This window comes from Rhinopithecus roxellana, chromosome 3 (assembly GCF_007565055.1).
Source record: "Rhinopithecus roxellana isolate Shanxi Qingling chromosome 3, ASM756505v1, whole genome shotgun sequence".
Lineage (NCBI taxonomy): Eukaryota > Metazoa > Chordata > Mammalia > Primates > Cercopithecidae > Rhinopithecus > Rhinopithecus roxellana.
Window position 1 is genome coordinate 72,740,255 of NC_044551.1, and position 20,318 is coordinate 72,760,572.

The 20,318-nt window shown below is 34.4% G+C and overlaps 1 protein-coding gene across 4 annotated transcripts in view; it reads left to right on the forward strand.

Moving 5' to 3' along the window:
* The window catches only part of CDH10 (cadherin 10), a 168,995-nt gene that overhangs the window by 124,837 nt on the left and 23,840 nt on the right, over positions 1-20,318 (forward strand). For all 4 annotated transcript variants that reach the window (XM_010380197.2, XM_030927406.1, XM_030927407.1 and 1 more), the window contains exon 6: positions 19,104-19,291. In XM_010380197.2, the coding sequence (XP_010378499.1) occupies positions 19,104-19,291 (188 nt within the window). The remainder of the gene's footprint in view (positions 1-19,103; positions 19,292-20,318) is intronic.

Below are 20,318 nucleotides of genomic sequence, written 5' to 3' on the forward strand. Positions count from 1 at the left end.
GAGAAAATGTTACAATATTGATTTTCATCCGTCCATAGTTAATGATTAAGGGACATCTAATGTACTGAGGTCTGGCTAATTCCATCTTTGCCTTAACACTCCAGAGAATCTCTATTTGAAAAGGCTCTCCAATATCTTCAAGGAACAAAAATAGGCACCAGAGAAGAAGGCCAAGGCCCAGAGAAAAAGAGTTTGCAAAAGCAACTAAGCAGGAGGTCAGGTTCCCTGTCAACTAGTTGGTGCCTAGGATTGGGAACTAGTTCAAAAAAAAAAAAAAGAAAGAAAGAAAACAGAGCCTTTTATTCACAGGTAGGTGCTCTTCCATACATCCCATCACAGGGACAAAAGTCAAGGAAAGCAGATTGTTTTCAAATTCCACTTACCAATGGTGTGAGCTCCTAAGAAACCTGGCTTTTATAGAATCATGCTTCTGTACACTCACTGACTCACAGACATTATTGCACACAATTTAGGTTGACAAATAAAAGTCATGGACCAATAACATGTACATTTATGTAGTGTCAGCTTTGCTGAGCCTTTTTGAGGGAGGAAAAAAACTTACAAACTCCAAGCAAAAGGTCACTGTGTGATTGAGTGACTCTCTCATATGTATGCAGGGTATCATGTATATAGACAATCAATGTCAACTTAAATGAGAATTTGATATGATATTTATTATGTAAGCATCCAGATCTATCCTAAATGCACTCAAACGAGTGAATGTATTGTTATCTACTATAATTTCCCATGGATTATTGACAATAAGGACAAATATAAATAGTTTTTCATCATTTGGTTAATGTTAGTTTTGAAAATTAATAAAAAATTTCCGCACTTAAAAGACAGTTTTTATTAAGATAAATTATGCGTGATGGAAGACTTTGAGTATACAAATAAACTGAGGTAAGATCTTAGTTCCTGAGAATTTCAACATCAATTCTTCATATTTCCCATCAAATTAACTCTAAGGATTATACACAACTACAACCAATTCAGAAGCAACTGTAAACAATCCCAGAATTATTTACAGAATAATCATCTAAAAGAGATGTCATAGCTATGCATGCTTGTTTGTTTATCTGAATGCCATTGATGGGCTACTGACTTTATTTCATTAAATTACTTTAAAAAGGATTATCTGGTTTGCCCAAATAAAACAGCAACAGTATAAAAAATAATAGTATTAGGCATTGTTATAGCATGTACTAAATGCTACTATAAAATATAGTGCAAATATAAACTCACTTAATCTTTACATCATCCGTATGAGATTGATAATGTATTAGGTTAGTGCAAAAGTAATTTTGCCATTAATAGCAAAAACTGTGATTACTTTTGCACCAACATAAATCTACCCCTTTTCATTAGTTAAAAAAGCAGAATCATGTAAATGTAAAGTCGCTTGTTCATGAAATAAATAAGAAGCAGGTTGAGGATCCAGGTTATTTGGCTTTTAAGCCTATGCTTCAAAGCACTACACCTAGAAAGATACTGGCACATCAAAAATTTAATCTTCCTTCGTGCATCCCACTTTAGGTGATTCTGTGGTTCACTACTTTTATATAGATTATAGGGCAAAATTCAGGCAGGACACACTGAATTCTTAAAATGTGTATGCATGTTGATACAGAGACAGGTAAATCATACTTTTATTGCTTGGTGCTTTTGCAGTATCCAAGGACCAAACACGACTGACCTCTTTTCTGGGATCTTTATACTGCCTGGGCAGATAAACAAGTTTGCATGAGACAAGGTCTTTCAAGGAAATGTCTATATGGTATACATAGGGATTTAAGACACGTACGTTCAGTGAGCTGTGAGACTATCATAATCCCTGCCTGGTACAAGAGAGATTTGATTTAATAAGTGCTGATTTTCACTTTGTAAATAGAGTCAACCTCTCCTCTGCTGGGGATCCCAGGGTAATGTAGGCCCCGGGCTGATTTGCATATTTTAAAATTATCAAGCACTTTTCAACTAGAGCAACTGTCAGGTATGCCCCAAGGAAGATGGTTCAGCATGAGAAAGAAGGGAATAAAATTAAAAATGTCTCTTTTTCCCTGTTTTATTATCTAGAAATAAATGAACCTACTGACATGCAAAAGCACTGTTCTACAATTTATGTTGGTTAGATGTAGAGTGATTTTCCCTCATGTTCCCAATGCCTATAGTTTGAAGGAGTTACAAAAGAAATTATATCATTAAAGCATTCATTGATTTATTAAACATTAACTGAAGCCCTATATGTGCCAAGAACTGTGCTAAGAAATAAAAATGAACTGTAATTGTCTTAAAGTAAGAAATTATGTACAGGATACATTCACAACTAATTTGCATTTTGGTGGGATAAACAGACCCAAACTCTCTCTCTCTGTCTCTCATACACACAGACACACGTACGTACACACATTTACTTTTTTTCATTTCAGTTTCTCTTATACTCATTGTCTGTCTCACTTTTTCTTGCTTGCCTTTGTAACTGTACAGTCATGCACTCCATAATGACATTTCAGTCAATGACGGACCACCTATTGCGATGGTGGTCTCATAAGATTAGAATACCAATACTTAATTTTTACTGTGTTTAGCTATGTTTAGACGAACAAATACCATTGTGTTACACATGTCTGCAGTATTCAATACAGTAACATGCTGTGCAGGTTTCTAGACTAGGAGCAGTAGATTCTACTATATAGACTAGTTGTGTAGAAGGCGATACCATCTAGGTTTGTGTAAGTACACTCTGTGATGTTTGTACAACAAAACTACCTGACAGTGCATTTCTCAGAACATATCCCTGTTAAGTGAAACATAACTCTACATATATATATATATATGTTTTGTGTATAAATGTATAAAAATAAATATATATAATATGTGTGTACATGTTTATGTTTTGTGTATCTATGTATGAATATAAGTATATTTAATTATATAAATATATATGACTATATATTTAATTATATAAGTATATATGGCTACATATATTTATATAAGTTTATATAAGACTATATATACTTATATTTATCTGTATATACACAAACATATATATGATTATATATACTTATATTTATACATATATACACAAAACATAAACATGTACACAAATATAACTGGAGAGTAATGCAATAAGATTAGTGCCATAATTGCCTAAATAATTAAATATTTTAGACATAAGGGAATCATGAAAAAGAACATTATTTAAAACTACTTCTAAAATGAATAAGAATTGTCCAGGCAGGAAAATAAGGGGCGCTGAGGGAAAGAACATTTTTGGTGGTTACTGTTGTTAGAGAAGATAAAACGAATAAAAACAGACTTCAGTGACATATGTGTAATTTGGTTTAAATCAGGGATTGTGAGAGGTGAGATTATGAGATAAGACATTGTTAGCATCATGAAAGGGTTGAATAAAAAGATAAAATGCTACATATATTATTTAAGAGATCTTTTTTTCGGAGAACATCAGGCACAGTTCTTCATTTTGACCAATTATTTTGATAGCAATAAAGCACATTGCTGGATGGAAACAGCAAGAGTTGATGCAGTCTGAACTAATGCTGAAAAGAAGAGGAATTTGAGATATATTTAAGACAATTTAGTAACTAGGTAAATAAAAGGTTTGAGGGATAAAAGGTAAAATATCAATGAAAAGATACTTTCAAGCTTTCTACCAGAAGTGTTTATTTGAAGAGAGGGACAGGGATTTCAATTGGACTTGAGCATTTTGAACTGAGATGCCTGAAGAAAGACAGTGCTATCTAGTAGCTAGTGAAATACAGCATGTCAATCAGATGTGTGCAAACGAGATATTAGTGAAAATAGACATGTAAGATATCAGCTAGGCTAAATGTTTAGCATGACAGAATCCAGGGAAATACACATTTTCCGTGTGTGATGAAATGTATAGTTTTCCAAGAGAAATCATGTATATGGAAATTACACAAAAACCTACTTGGAACATTCCAGTTAGTCCAGTGGAAAGTTGCCTTAGACCGAACTACTTGGCATTTTACATAATGGGATTCACACTCCTTCTTCATCGTGATATCCTCTAGGACAACGTGGACAATAACCTTCTGTAGGTATACATTTACAAATATAGATGTAAAACCAGTTATGCATACCTGTTTAGACACAATTAAAGCTGTTGTTACAGAGTTTTTAGTACACTTACAATTTCAGGTGAGATCCATTGTAAAGAATACCTAGGACAAAATAATGTACTTATGAGTGATTAAAGTTTATCTTAACTTTCCTGAATCCTATATGCTTTTATTGTTTATACACATTGCAATTGTGTGTTATCTATTGATGCCAGTTAACTTGGGACCACTTTAGAGGAATGTAGCAAAACGGATTTCCAGGACTCTGGGGATCCATGGCAGCTTCACTGAAAGCTTTGTCAAGTTACTTTCTTCAGTAGCTTAAACAGGAAACTAAGACATCGTACAGCATCTCGTTTTGCTCTAATTTAACTTAAATGCCCAAAGCTGAGTTGATGATAGTATCTCCAGTGCTCACAAATTTGGGTTTCTCTCTTTCCTCTGGTAAGAATCTTCAGTTCGAAAGCCTCAGTAGTTTCTCAGTCTCTGGTGTGACTTTCAGCTCTCCTCTGCTTTCTCCTAAATGCCCATTTAGCATTGCATAATTTCCTTAACTACTCTGCAGTTCCCTCCAAGGAGCTTTATCTTGTTTTTAATTTCTTCCTCTTAAGCTCATTAAAAAACATCTTTTAAGCATTATACAATGGAATGGTTTATAAACATGCATAATTATGTCATTTTTCTTAAAGCAAGTATTGTTCGAGATTATCATGTAGCATAGAGATGTTACAATATGATTATACACAAGGCAAATAAAAAATAAGCTAATGTTAAATTGTTTTGTTGATTCATATATGTGATGCCTTTTTCATCTCAACTCTGGAAAAGTAGAATTTTAATGTAAATGTGAGTAGCAACGAGAGTAGAAAATAAAGGATGAGGACAAATTATATCTCTTTGAACTTTATTGGTTTTTATCAACAAAAAGAAACAACAGCTGTTTGTCGCTAAACAAAACCTAGAGGTAAGCAGTTTGCCTTTGTCGCCCTCCCAGTTGATTTCTGGCATCATTTTGTTGTTCTTAAGGAAGTCACCCTGTCACATCTCTTAAATCACCTATTATATCTTTCCTCCAAAGTCTCTTACTCACATTGAGCTGTCAGTTATTTTTAACTCTTGTACACAAATTGGCAGTATTTTAAATATTCAAGTGCAAAGGTCCTACTGATCAAATTTTGATAGAAGAAGTGACCAGGCATATCAGCCTCAAATAGTGAAAAACCATAAATGCATCAAAATTGTTTGAAATCATTAATAACTGACAGTGCAGATGTTGTGGTAGGTTGTCAGTATCAGGATGAAAGTGCACTTATTCATGTAGCCCCACATTTTGCTCAGTCCTTTGGAAGCTTTCTTTGCAATATTACCGTCTAGATTTTTACTTGCTCAATACGACTTTATTATTTTTTTTTTTTATTTTATTTTTGAGACGGAGTCTGTCTCTGTCACCCAGGCTGCTGTGCAGTGGCTGATCTTGGCTCACTGCAAGCTCTGCCTCCCGGGTTCACGCCATTCTCCTGCCTTAGCCTCCTGAGTAGCTAGGACTACAGGCGCCCGCCACCACTCCCGGCTAATTTTGTTGTTGTTGTTGTTGTATTTTTAGTAGAGACAGGGTTTCACCGTGTTAGCCAGGATGGCCTCGATCTCCTGACCTCGTGATCCACCCACCTCGGTCTCCCAGGTGCTGGGATTACAGGCATGAGCCACCGTACCCGACAAATACGACTTTATTTATGTGATATAGAAATGGCAATTACCTCTCACCTTCTCACATTCATGCCTGTGTGCTTCAATGGGTAACCACACTAAGAATGTACTCACCAGGAGGAAATATTTATCTGCCTAAACATTCAAAGGGAAGCAGATGATTCAATCTGACACCTGGAAATGAATTTAAAACAACTATAAATTAGAATTGATAGGAAAGTGTACCACATAATTAAAGCTTCATCACTGTAAGATAAAAAATAAGGAGCATGCAAATAGGTGTCTTTAAGGAGAAATGAAACTTAAGCACTCATTTGCCTTTGTCAGTGTATGCATAAACGATCTACGCCTGCTTTCTAGTTCCCTGCCTAGTGCTTGCCCAAAATGGCATACACCCTTGGAGGGAGAGCATGCTGGTTCTCAATTAGTAATTTCAGTTTGCTTGACAAAGTAGGATACTTGTATTCAACAGACTCATCTTAGAAATAAATTAGAAAGTGTGAATGAATTACTCTCATACATTTAAAATATAGAAATTAACTTTTCAATTTTGAAATGGACCCAATAAATCTTGTCCTAAAAATGATTTCTGAGCATAAATGTAATTCCAGAGACAGCACGATAAACATATGTATGTAGGGAACTGAATATAAATTTGTTGAATGAATTAATTACTGATGTTGCCATATAATCAATTTTTGTTTTAGGGAAAAATAAATATGTTTATGTGCATGTGTGCTCTAGAAAAAAATTAATGTACGTATGTGCATGCATGCACACACATACCCCATCTATATTTCTTCAGAGAAATTACTGTGGAAAAGAACTGATCGATCATCAATATAGTTATATTGTATCATCAGTAAAATTTAAAAAAATTTAGATTCATTTTAATGTGAAGCATTAAATGCTTCACTTTCCTGTTTAAGTCTTGAAAGTAGATAGAATTAATATGAAAAACACTAACTCTCATAAACATGAAATACACCTTGTAACAAATATTGTCTCCGTACCAATCGAAAAATAAAATACAGTAATAAATAATTTTGGATATTTGACCAGAACTGTAATGGCAAGTTTAAAGCAGACATATTTTCAGATTCTAAGCATGTGCCTAAGAATACAAATCAAACAATCTCCAAGAGATCAAACTAAAAATAAAATGTTTGAGAACAAATTTCCAGAGATAATATTCACAATGAATTTCATGTGAAAGTAAAATTAATGTAACAAAGGAATGTTTTTTCCCTTTGTTCTCTCTCTTTCAGAAGAGAACATTGATATGGTAACTTTTTATCATAAACTGATTATTTCTTCTATCATTAGGAAATTTTTTTGATTTTTTAAAAACAATTTTTACTAGAGTATTAAATGCATATATGTATGCCTATATGTGTGCATATATACATAAATAAAATAAGCCATCCATTCCATTCTCATCTATAACTCTAATTCTCACAGATAACAACTTTATTACTCTTTTTAGTTCACCTAGGATTAAGCTACAATTTTCTAACTAATATCCTCTTGTTATTTGTTGAGATATTTTTATACATTGCTCATTGACTTGCTTTTATGATTAATGAAAATGGACATCAGTTACACATCATTCTATTCTCCCCAAATATAATTTCACTCCCCATCCTCCCTTCCCACCCCCCCACACCCCCGTTTTCTGTGTTAGTTATCTTTGCATATTTAAATGCCATGCTATGAAAGGGTTCCTTTCTGTGTGCCTGTATTTTGTTTTAACATTCACCATTGTCAACTTCCCTCTTTGGCTTTCTGTCCCAAGAGCAATCTCACAACAGCACTAAATGTATCAACTTTTTTTTATTGTTTAAGACACAAACTGATTTTTTAGTGTAATTTTCAAAAATGCCGTGCTGTTAACTATAAAATTTAGATATTGTGTGCTAAAATTTATAACAGAGCATGGCATTGCTCCCAAAGGTCAATGAGAAAAAAAGGTAGGCATTTTATTTCCTAAGTAATTATTTCCAACTGATGAATATTATAGATCTTCTTTAGCAAGGTGATATTTTCTAAGATATCACAGGCTTGTGTTTTTGATGTGTTGTGTGTGCAGCTGCTGAAAATTTGTTAGTGAGCAGCTCTATAGCATTTGCTTCAACTTGGCAGACCTGAAGATGCAATCTTAGAGCCCTCAGTATTCTGGTTCCAGCATGGGGGGGACTATTTTATTTTAATTTATTGTATTTTATTGTATTTTATTGTATTGTATTGTATTGTATTGTATTTTATTTTATTTTATTTTATTTTATTTTATTTTATTTTATTTTATTTTATTTTTTACTTTCTTGCTTTGGATTCAAGCTTTCTGGATCTCATGCATTCCTAAAACTTGATTTTTAGTCCCTTATGTTCCTAGAATGCATTCTTTACTAGGTTCCTTAAAAAGGTCCAAAGGGACTATGCTGAATCTAAAACCATCTTCACTGATTTATCACACTTCATTAATATGGTGGCTAAAGTGAGCATTCAAGGTTCAAAATCATGTTATCATAAAATGTTGATAATATTGTTCAATAATTTGTGGGATCAGGGGTTGCTGTTGAAAGGTCACTGACATTTTAATCTTTTTTTTTTTAACGCTCACAATTACATATTAGTTTTTGTTTGTTTTTGAGACAGAGTCTTGCTCTGTTACAGCCCAGTCTGGGGTGCAGTGGCACAATCTCTGCTCACTGCAATGCCTGCCTCCTGGGTTCAAGCAATTCTCCTGTCTCAGCCCCCGAGTAGCTGGGACTACAGGCAACCACCACCACGCCTGGCTAATTTTTGTATTTTTAGTAGAGACGGGGTTTCACCATATTGGCCAGGCTGGTCTGGAACTCCTGACCTCATGATCTGCCCACCTCAGCCTCCCAAAGTGCTGGGATTACAGGCATGAGCCTCCACGCCCAGCCTACATATTGTTTTTAAATTCTTGTACTTCCCTCCTTTTATCCTTCAGCTCACTTATTTTCTTGTTGGATGATGTTAATCTTTTTAACTCATCCATTATTTTCTTAACTTCAATGATTATGTTTTTAATATTCAGTTATGTTTAGTTTTAATATCAAATATGCTGAGTCATTTTTAGAGTTATAGTCTAGTCATATTTTTATGTCAACTTTTACTTTTTTTTTTTCTTTCAAATGGAGTTTCACTCTTGTTGCCTAGGCTGGAGTGCAATGGCACGATCTTGGCTCTCCGCAACCTCCACCTCCCATGTTCAAGCGATTCTCCTGCCTCAGCCTCCGGAGTAGCCGAGATTACAGGCATGCGCCACCATGCCCAGCTAATTTTGTAATGGGATTTCTCCATGTTGGTCAGGCTGGTCTCGAACTCCCGACCTAAGGTGATCCACCCACCTCGGCCTCCCAAAGTGCTGGGATTACAGGCATGAGCCACCGTACCTGGCCAAGTTTTACTTATTTAAACATATTTAACGTGAGTTTGTGTGTGGATTGTTCTGCATCTGATGACTCCAACATTAGCCATTTTGTTGATCAGATTCTGCTAGAGGTTGTTTTGTTTTGGAGGTGTTTTGTATGTTTGGGCTATTGTTGCTTTTCTGTTTTTTGATTTTCTGTTTAAATCTTAAATAGCAGAGCTGTGTTTGCCTCTGTTGAGTGCCAGGAATACTATCCATACTTTAAATTATCAACTTGAAAATTATTTGTGGCTGGGTGCGGTGGCTCATGCCTGTAATCCCAGCACTTTGGGAAGCGGAGGCCGGTGGATCACCTGAGGTCAGGAGTTCGAGACCAGCCTAGCCAATATGGTGAAACCCCATTTCTTCTAAAAATACAAAAAAAAAAAAAAAAAAAAAAAAAAAAAATTAGCCGGGCATGGTGGCACACCTGTAATCCCAGCTATTTGGGTGACTGAGATGGGAGAATCGCTTGAACATGGGAGGCAGTGGTTGCAGTGAGCTGAGATCGTGGCCACTGCACTCCAGCCTGGGTGACAGAGCAAGACTCCATCTCAAAAAAAAAAAAAAAAAAGCTATTTGTGTTGTATATGTGTTTGTTAGTTTGTTTTAAATTTTCTAGTAGTATTTAATAAATACAAAAGAATATAAGTAGCACCACCTGAAAAATTACATTACAAAGATTTTAAGAATACTTCACATGGACATACATCATCCTCTGCTTTTAGATAGTCCAGAGTTAGTTACCATGTGATACTATCTGATCATTGAGACTATCTGATAGATATAGAAAGGGACAGGGTTGGGGAGGCATATATGTATATAACTGTGTGTATATATTCATAGTAGTATGTATGTATTCCTAGAAAATATACTGAGTTCTTCTTGTTTTAGGTTTACAAAGCTAGTATCACACTTTACCTCATTTTCTGAAACTTGGTTTTTTCACTCAATAATATGTACCTAAGATTCACCCATATTTTTTCATATAAGTATAGCTCACATTTTTCAGTTTTGTATTATGTTGAGATGTGCGATTATACAATGATTTATTCATCTGTTCTCATGCTGTTTGACACTTTGATTTACTTCCTTTTTTTTCATTTTACAAACAATAATTCTATATGTCCTATGTCTACATATGTGTTGAATTACTGACCTCCAGTACCACAGAATTTGAGCTTATTTGGGAATAGAGAAAATCAGTTTAAAATGAGGTTACTAGAGTTAAAGCCCTAATCCAATATGAATGGTATATTTATGAAAAGCAACAATTAAGACACAGAGACGGGGAAGGCCAAGTGAATACACAGGGAGAAGATGGCTATGCAATGGTAGTGATACAGCTACAAGCTGAAGGGCACCAATAATTTCTAGTTAACTCCAGTAGCAGAAGCAGCAAGGTAAGATTCTCTAACAGTATGTCCTTATCAGACTTGTATCTTCCAGAACTGCCAGACAGTATGTTTCTATAGTTATTGGCCACCTAGCTTTTGTTACTTTGTTACAGCAGCTGTAGGAAACTGCATTTCCGAAAGTCATTGTGTCAAATATAACATCCATCAATTCTACATAATAGTTTTTATTCTACCACATACTTTTAACACTTGGGATTGTCAGACTTAACTTTTATTAATTTCATAAGTATAAAGTTGGCTTTCATTTGCACTTACCTGGTTTAATTTTAGGACAGTTGTCTCTGTTTATTGATCTTTCATGTTTCCTCCTCTGTCAATTGTTTTCTATCAACATCCTTGACTAATTTCTCTACTAGGTTATTCTGCCTTTTCTTATGGATCTTTAAACATACTATATTTGTAAATATGTGTGCTGAAACTATCTTCTCTTTATTTGTAAAATGTTTCACTTTCTCTACATTGCCTTCATTTTATAGAAGGTTTTAGTTTAAGTATAGACTGATTTATCAACCTTTTTAAATTTTGTTTTGTTGTTTTAGAAATTCCTTTCTAACTGAAGATCATTAAAATATTGATCTATGTTGTTTTATAAACTAAACTTTTGCTAAAAATTATTTTATAAATTTAGGATTGCTGGGGAAAACCAAAAAGATGCAGACTAAGAATTTTTAACTTAAATTTTGCATGTGAGCTGGGCACGGTAGCTCATGCCTGCAATACCAGCATTTTGGGAAGCTGACACAGGTGGAGCACCTGAGGCTAGGAGTTTGAGACCAGCCTGGGTAACATGGAGAAAAGCTGTGTATACTAAAAATACAAAAATTAGCCAGGCGTGGTGCTGGACGATCATAATCCCAGCTACTTAGAAGGCTGACACATGAGAATCACTTGAACCCCGGAAGTGGATGTTACAGAGAGCCAAGGTCACACCACTGCAGTCCAGCCCAGGTGACCAAATAAGACTCTGTCTCAAAAAAAAAAAAAAAAAAAAAAAAAAAAAAAAAAGTGCACGCGTGAAAAAATCAAAATTAGTCCCTGGCAAGATAAACTTAGAAATTACCACCTCAGTGTAATCCTTCTCCCATATAGGTCAAAGCTGCCTTTGGCAATAAAATAACTTGATTAATATACAGATATGACTTAATATTTCTCAGTTCAAGCATTATGTTGAGACATGAAGAGAACAGGGGAAAAAAAAAACATGATATTCATTGAAAGGGGAGATCTTTAATATTTCTCAGTTCAAGCATTATGTTAAGACATGAAGAGAACAGGGGAAAAAAAAAACATTATATTCATTGAAAGGGGAGATCTTGTGATCTTTAAGGCAGGAAAAACTGCAACATTGCGACAGGGCTGAATTTGCCCTCAGTGGAAAATTTCAAAAGTTAATTTTTGCTAAAGAGGATGAATAAATGAAAATATTGAAGATCTATTAGCTTGGTAAAACTGTCCATTATATATCCACATATGTATATATACACTCATATATTTATGTATATGCATGTATATATAAATATATTTATGTGTGTGTGTATATATGAATATGTGTATACATGTGTGTATATCTGTGTGTGTGTATGTATCTCTCTCTCCAATATACATTTGATGTGTTGTTCTATATTTTAGGGTAACTAATGCCATCATTTTCATTTCTTTTTGGCTTTATGAGCTAAATGTTTACAACTATACTCTCATTGAGCTATATAATAAACATTTCAGAGATATTAATGTCCCTCACTTTTGCAAAAGACACTTGAGAGAAAAATGTATGTGAAGAAGCCAGGAAGGGTCCTGTCAGTTAGGACAAGCTTAAAGGTTTTCTTGTCTGTACACAGAATCTCCCTCAGGTAATTTTAGACTACTTTATGACCCTTCATCCCATTCCGTCGTGGATACCACAGTGTCACCCTCTCCCCTAGCAGTTAATGCTATCTGTGTCTGTAGAAATAGATATTACCAGGGTTATCTGAGCCTACACTGTGAAATCTAAAATGTTGTCAAGGGTGGCTTACATCTGGAACCTCCTTAAACCTAGCGCAAAGCTCGTTAAGTTTAGTTTGTTGTGGAGTCTATCGGCGGCTTCAGTAAATAACCTTGTAGATAACCTAGACTTTGGTCTATCTCCTCCTTGCTTCAAGAGGCCATAAAAATAAAGATAAATGTTGTGAAAAGGGCAAATATCCCCAGGCCATAAAAGCTTTTAGTCTTGTGCTTACTTCTCTAGGTTCTCATTTCCCTTCAATTTGGGCTTCTGTTTTTTTGCCACCTTCATATGACTATCTTTATCTTTACATATAATCCACAACTATTAATTGTTTGTCACTAAGATATTGAACTGAATTATTTAGCTTGCATTGCCAAAAACCAAATATGATTTAATGTATTTTAATCACCTGAATTATTATCTTATTGATTATCAAATTTTCTAAATGTTGGCCAGTGGAGGCAAGTTGACTGGTTTCTTTGTATGTTTCTGTGATCCCATTAATCTTTGATATCTCACTTAATTTTCATCTCAAGAAGAAATCCTATTCCCACTTTCTCTTCAATTCCTCAAACTTAGAAGACAGCAAATCTCTAAGAAAATTTAGTTTATATCAATGTGAAAACAGTGGTATTGCTGACCAGTGTTTGGGCACTAGAGTTGTGTTTCATGCCAAGAAATGAAATTATAGGCCTTTTTCAGCAATAATGATTAAACAAAAATGTGTGACTACTTTACAAATACACATTTGCGAAAAGATACATAATCAGTTCTAATGTTATAGTGTTGCTTTTTAAATACTTTCATTTTATTCTTGTGGAGAATTTTTCTCTTTTGCTGAAAAGTCTTAAATACTAATATTATAAATCATAGATTTCAAAATTACTTTTCAAGGATGCAGGTACGTTGATTTCTAAAATGAAGGTCAATTAACATGTAAACAATAACTTGCTGTTATTTAGTTTTTTATATTCAATACACAGATTTATTTCAAATACAAATAATTACTTTTGTGTACATATTTTGACATATTTACACATTATGAAGTTTTTTTTATTCTTAATACTGTACTATATTAAACAATTATGGTTCTTTCTCAAGCAGAAGCAACCAGACTTATGTATATATGAATATATGGAAACTTGTTTGATTTGAGGGATTAGGCAGAAAAAATATAAGATAAACTTGGAACATTTTTTGATGCCAGAAATTAAGGAAGCATGCTGAAAGAATGATGGAGACATGTTGAAAGTACCAGAGCCAACCTAAAAATATCATCCAATAACTGAATCTGGAAGAATTTGCAGAAAACAATAAATAACCATATTATTAGATTCCAATAAATAAAATAAAATAAAATAAATGTTTTTGAATCTATACTGATCTAAATAAATAAAAGCGTAAGTAAAAATAAATGAGAGAGAAGGGGTAGCTTTTCCTTACAGAAGAATTTCAAATAATAAATGTGGAACTGAATGAAAATAATTGAAAATCATTGTTAGTAAACTGCAGTGTTAATTGTTGCCAGCAAGATCACTGATTGATGCTACATTTAGTGGGCATTTTTTTTTAGGAGGAATGGGATATTTGCATATACTCAAAATGTCTTCACCAAGATATATATTAACTGTGAAGGAAAAAAATAGTAACTTAACAAAGGAGGAAACTGGCAGAAACACCTTAATTGACTTAAGATCATGAGTCCTAAGACATATTGATATTGAATACTCCCTGCTATGATATAATACACTAAGAACAGACTGCTTCTGTGAGTCTTGCAAAAATGCATAACTTTAATCTAATGACAAGAACATATCAGATAGGCCCTCACTGAAAGAGATTCTGCACAGTAATTTGACAAGTATTCTTTAAAAGTGTCAGAGTAGTTGTATTAGTCTGTTTTCATGCTGCTAATAAACACATACCTGAGACAGGGTAATTTATAAAGGAAAGAGGTTTAATTGATTCAGAGTTACACATGGCTGGGAAGGCCTCACAGTCATGGCGGAAGAGCAAGGGACATCTTACATGACTGCAGGCAAAAGAGATTGTTCAGGGGAACTCCCTTTTATAAAACCATCAGATCTCATGAGACTTACTCAATTTCACGAGAACAGCACTGGAAAGACCTGCCCCCATGATCCATTGACCTCCCACCACGTCCCTCTCATAACACGTGGGAATTGCAGGAGCTACAATTCAAGATGAGATTTGAGCAGGGACACAGCTAAACACTATCAGTCATGAAAGACAAAGATTAAAGAATTCTCACAGATTGGAGAAGACAGAGGAGATATGACAATCAAATGCAAAATGAGATCTCCAGAAAAGAAGAGTGACTGTAATGGCAAAGATGAGATTTGAACGAAGTCAGGAATTTAGTTAGTAGTAAAATGATTAGAATAGTGTCTGTAATAGGCTAAACTTGACATAAGTGATCGTAAACCAAAAAAATTTTCAATGAACTTACTAAGTATTATACATTTCCATGTGATACGGTGTGATACAGCCCGAATCTTGACCACACTATATGCCCACTTCACTCTTCTTCTCCTGTCTGGTTTTATGTCAGGGTAATACTGTTCTCATGAGTTGCAATAGGAACCCCACTTTTCTTTCCTCAAGAAGACTTTCCATAAGACTGGAATTTTCTTTTCCGTGAATGTTCCTTAAAAACTGTTTGAGTGAACTTTTTGGATTTGGAAGGGTAGAATATTTTAAATCATACTTGATTTTCTCTTTTGTAGATTTTGGTATTTTTTTTATTTTTAGGAATTTTCCACTAAGGCTAAGTATTCAATTTTATTAGCACATAAGTGTTGGTAATATTTTCGAACATTCACAATCTTGGTATTATCTGTTATTTTTAATTTTATTCTTTTAAAATATTCAGGAATATAAGGATTTGAGTTTATCTTTTCTGTGTTAACCTTTAACTTAATTGTGGCATGGTCAGAGTATTTAGTAGACAGTGGTTTATCAAAATGTATTTAAACTTGCCTAATAACTTAGTATTTGGTTAGATTGGATTAAATGTTTTATGTCAACTCTAGAAGAATCTGTGCTCTCTAAATGGTGTGTTCAAGTTGTATATATATCTCAATTTCATTATCCATATGTTTGTATTTGTTTTCTTAAATATTCCTCATATTTAAAATTTTTAATTGAAAGCTTATTAATTGAAAAAATATATTGTGGCTGCATTTCCTGTATGCTCTAGCTTTGAGAATAGATACTAGTAACAATGAAGATTTTAGCAGAAATCAAATTTTATAAGACTTTATAAACCAAATGAAATTAAACACTTAACATCAACAATAAGTGCTTTCACTGAGGCAGTGAAATCATTTTTGTATTTTAGAAAGGTCACCTTTGCTAAGGAGTAATAAATTCATTTATTGAGGTGCCACTTGTATAAAATTTAGTTTTTAAAGAAAGTTCTTGCAATCAACAGATTAGATTTTATGATGTTCTGTGATAGAATCATAGTGAACTATATTAAAAGAGTATGTGGTTATGAGGTAGAGTTGTGTGGAAAATCTTTCATAGGGAAGGAAAAAATGTTGAGGTAGGAAAAGTTTGTTGGACAAAACTAAAAGAGACCAAGATAATTGGATGTATTAATTTGAGAGAAACTGACAGGACAGAGGATCTAAATAAATTACGAAGGGTCAGCCTATGGATATTTTCTTTTAAGTAAAATGGGAACAATCAAAGAGTTTTGAAACTGAGTAAAGCTTAATAAGAAGAATGTTTTTAAGGATCAACAGGGCAGCAATGTGGACTAAGAGTGTGTACAAATTGATTGATTTGGTCAAGCATAGGAGCTAGTAGACTAGGTAGGAAGCTTCTATGCAATATACAATATACAAACAATTTATTTTATTGTATAAGATAATGTACAAATAATGATATGGTGGCTACTACACTCAAATGAACCCTTAGATAAAAATACTAAGTGCCTGTTTACTGTTACATTCTTATGTTTCATACAAATAAGTAAGTAGATAATAGAATGCCTGGTGATGACTGGTGATAGGAGAAGTGATCGCGAGCACTATTTTTGATAAGTCTATTTTCAGTTAAGCTATTAGCGAAAGCTCTTGAGGAGGTCCCCGTAGAGCAGACAACTGAAGGAAGAGAACAGGGGAGCCATCAGAATATCCAGCGGACAGGTGTTGCAAGAAGAATCCGCAAAGGCAAAGAGAACCAATAAGATGGTAGCAAAGTAACGAGTTGAGAATTGCTTTCAGTGGTGTGTTACCAGAGATGGAAAAATGAAGAAGCGTACAGGCTAAGGCACCAACTGCAGTGTGATGGAAACTGAGTTTTAATGATGTCTCTTTGGAAGTGTCTTCCAACGTGTAGTGTATGTAAATGCCCACAGTCATGTGTTAGGGCTGCCACAACAAAGTCTCACAGAATGGGTGGCTTAAACCACACAAATGTATTTTCTCACAGTTCTAGGAACTAGAATCCTAAGAACAAGGTGTCTGCTGGCTCATTTTTTCTGAGACCTCTCTCCTTGGCTTGTCATAGCCCACCAAACAGTCAGCTTTGAACAGTATCATTTTCTCAGATTTGGTAAACTGCATTATGATAACATGAGGCTAAGGGGAAGGAATTTTATGTGAGACAAATAGCATGAGAAATACAGAAATGGTGATATAAGGGCAGGGCACAGCGGCTCATGCCTGTAATCCCAGCACTTTGGGAGGTTGAGGTGAGCAGATCACCTGAGGTCAGGAGTTCAAGACCAGCCTGACCAATATGGTAAAACCCTGTCTCTACTAAAAATACCAAAATTAACCTGCTGTGGTGTGGTGCCAGGTGCCTATAGTCCCAGCTACTCGGGAGGCTGAGGCACGAGAATCACTTGAACCTGGAAGGCAAGGGTGCAGTGAGCCAAGATCATGTCACAGAACTCCAGCACTCCATCCTGAGTGACAGAGTGAGACTCCATTTAGAAAAAAAAAAAAAAAAGAAAAAAAGAGACAAAGAAAGAAGAAATAGTGATATAGGAAATTAAGTTTTGACTAGAAAACTTTGAAAAGCCCAGTTTGGTCCATATCTTTCATGGAAGTGACTAAATGCAAAATGATATAGGAGAGATATATTCAGGCAAGACTGTGACAAGCTAAGAGGTCTGGACTTTATTATATATATTAAGGAGAATTACTTAAGGTTTATGAGCAAGAAGGTGCTATAATCAGAAGTGTACTTGAGGTCGATTAATGCATCAGAAATACGTAGTTTATGACCAGGTGCTGAAACATAAATCTCATTAGCAGTAGAGGTTGTTCATGCTGGAAGTACATCTAAGTACACCAAAAGCATACATAAATTTTTGTTTTGCTCTGGAATGAAGGGGAGTTTGTCAGTATTTAGTGTTTTTACTCTGACACTGCGAAGGGCATCTTTATGTTTTTTCCATAGACTGTCCTTTGTTCCTGCTGTCACAAGTAGAAATAGGATTCCTACCCATAATGGCTGATTTCACTGGATTTTGTAATGTTCTGCCATGCAGTTGAAATATGTATGAATAGTAAATAACTAAATATAGCATAGTCAAAACAACTAAATAGAAACATTCACTGTATATCCTGTGGTTTGTTGTGATTGTATAAACACACATAAATACATATCTGCACTCAAAACAGATCTATGCAATGAAAAAATACATACTTGGTTGGTGCAGTGGCTTGCACCTATAATCCCAACTACCCAGAGATTAAGGTGGGAGGATAGCTTGAGCTCACACCAGCCCGGGCAACATAGCAAGACACTCATCTCAAAATAAATAAATAAATAAAGAGACAACATGCTAATATTTTTTAACTTTTATTTTAGGTTCAGGGGTACATGTGCAGGTTTGTTACATAGGTAAACTTGTTTCATCAGGGTTTGTTGTACAGATATATATTTCATAGCCCAGGTAATAGGCCTACTACCCAGTAGTTATTGTTTTTCTGTTCCTCTCCCCCCTCCCACCCTCCAGCCTCAAGTAGGCCCCACTGTCTGTTGTTCCTCTCTTTGTGTCTGTGAGTTCTCATCATTTAGCTCCCACTTATGAGTAATAACATGTGGTATTTGATTTTCTGTTCCTGCATTCGTGTGTTAAGGATAATGGCCTCCACCTCTATCCATGTTCCTGCAAAAGATATGAACTTGTCTCTCTTTATGAACATACTCATTTTTAAACCAGAATTTCTCCTACTGTTAGGACTTGTTTCCTACTATTCATAATATGCACAGACCAGAGCCCCCAAAGTTCCTAAACCTTAATGTTATCCATATTAGATGTATTCATCATTTGTCAACATCTGATTTAGGGTTTAAGATCTATTATATTGCCTTGTACACATTTTGCTTTTGGCTATTCTATTGAGAAATCTCTCTCTCTCTCTCTCTCTCTCTCTCTCTCTTCTTTTCTTTATACTTTACAGACACTATTCATCTTCGAGTTCTTGAATCCTCCCCAGTTGGCACAGCCATTGGAAGTGTCAAAGCAACTGATGCTGACACTGGGAAAAATGCTGAAGTAGAATACCGAATTATTGATGGTGATGGTACTGATATGTTTGACATCGTGACTGAGAAGGACACACAGGAAGGCATCATAACTGTGAAACAGGTGCAAAGCATTCATATAAATAAGTATCTGTGTGTTTCAGGAGTAGGGATTGCATTATATCCTCTTCACTCATGAATTATCCATTGGGAAATGCCACTCTAATGTTCCGAAAATGTGATTTATACTGTGTATACGTAAGAAAGACATAAAGCCAAAGAGCTCCTTGAAAATTTTGACCACGTGTTTTGGTTAATTGAGACATGAAACCTGAAATTTTAGAAAATATAAAAGGCAAGTTAATATATGTGTAATCGTATTTCTAAGCCACATTAATAAAAGCACATCATAATCACATTGTTTTATTTTAAAATGTGTAGTTAATACCTAATAATGTCAATATATCATCCTAGTTGGAGGTATAAAAAGTGTGATGCCATCTATCCAGCTGATGAAGCAATAATTAGAGTTACTAATAAAAGAGACAGCATGGATTGGAACATAATTTAATTGTTCACATTTTCCCTTCTGCTGTATAAATGTAAGTTTTCTTCTAACATATGCTCAGTGATACAATCTAAAGGTAACCTGTTTTTTTATTGTAGCAACAGTGCCATCATTATGGAAAAAAAAATAAGGCACATTAAACTTTAGGTACTAATGAAATGCCATACATAGAGTAACTACATAGGCATTAGTTAATAATTAAACTATCCTGAGATACTTTTGCAAGGTACAAAGTACAAACCAACTGTTATTAAATAGACAGTAACTATCAAATGGGAAAGCAACTGTCTTGTCATTTTTCAGACCAGATAGCAGGAGTAATACAAATAGAATCTGTTTCTTTTTGAAACAAAAATAGAAGGTTGAGGGAATCCGAACTAACAAAGTCTTTTATCTGGTAACAAAACATACATTTTAGAATAGGTGAGATATAAAATACTTGATTTTATACTTCTGACAGTTAAACTATATGAATATTTAAGGTATTTTGTTTTATCATATAACCTATTTACCAAATTACTATCAAAATATTTCTTATTACAGAAGGTTTTTCTTATCTTGAATATTTGATATAACTTGAAAG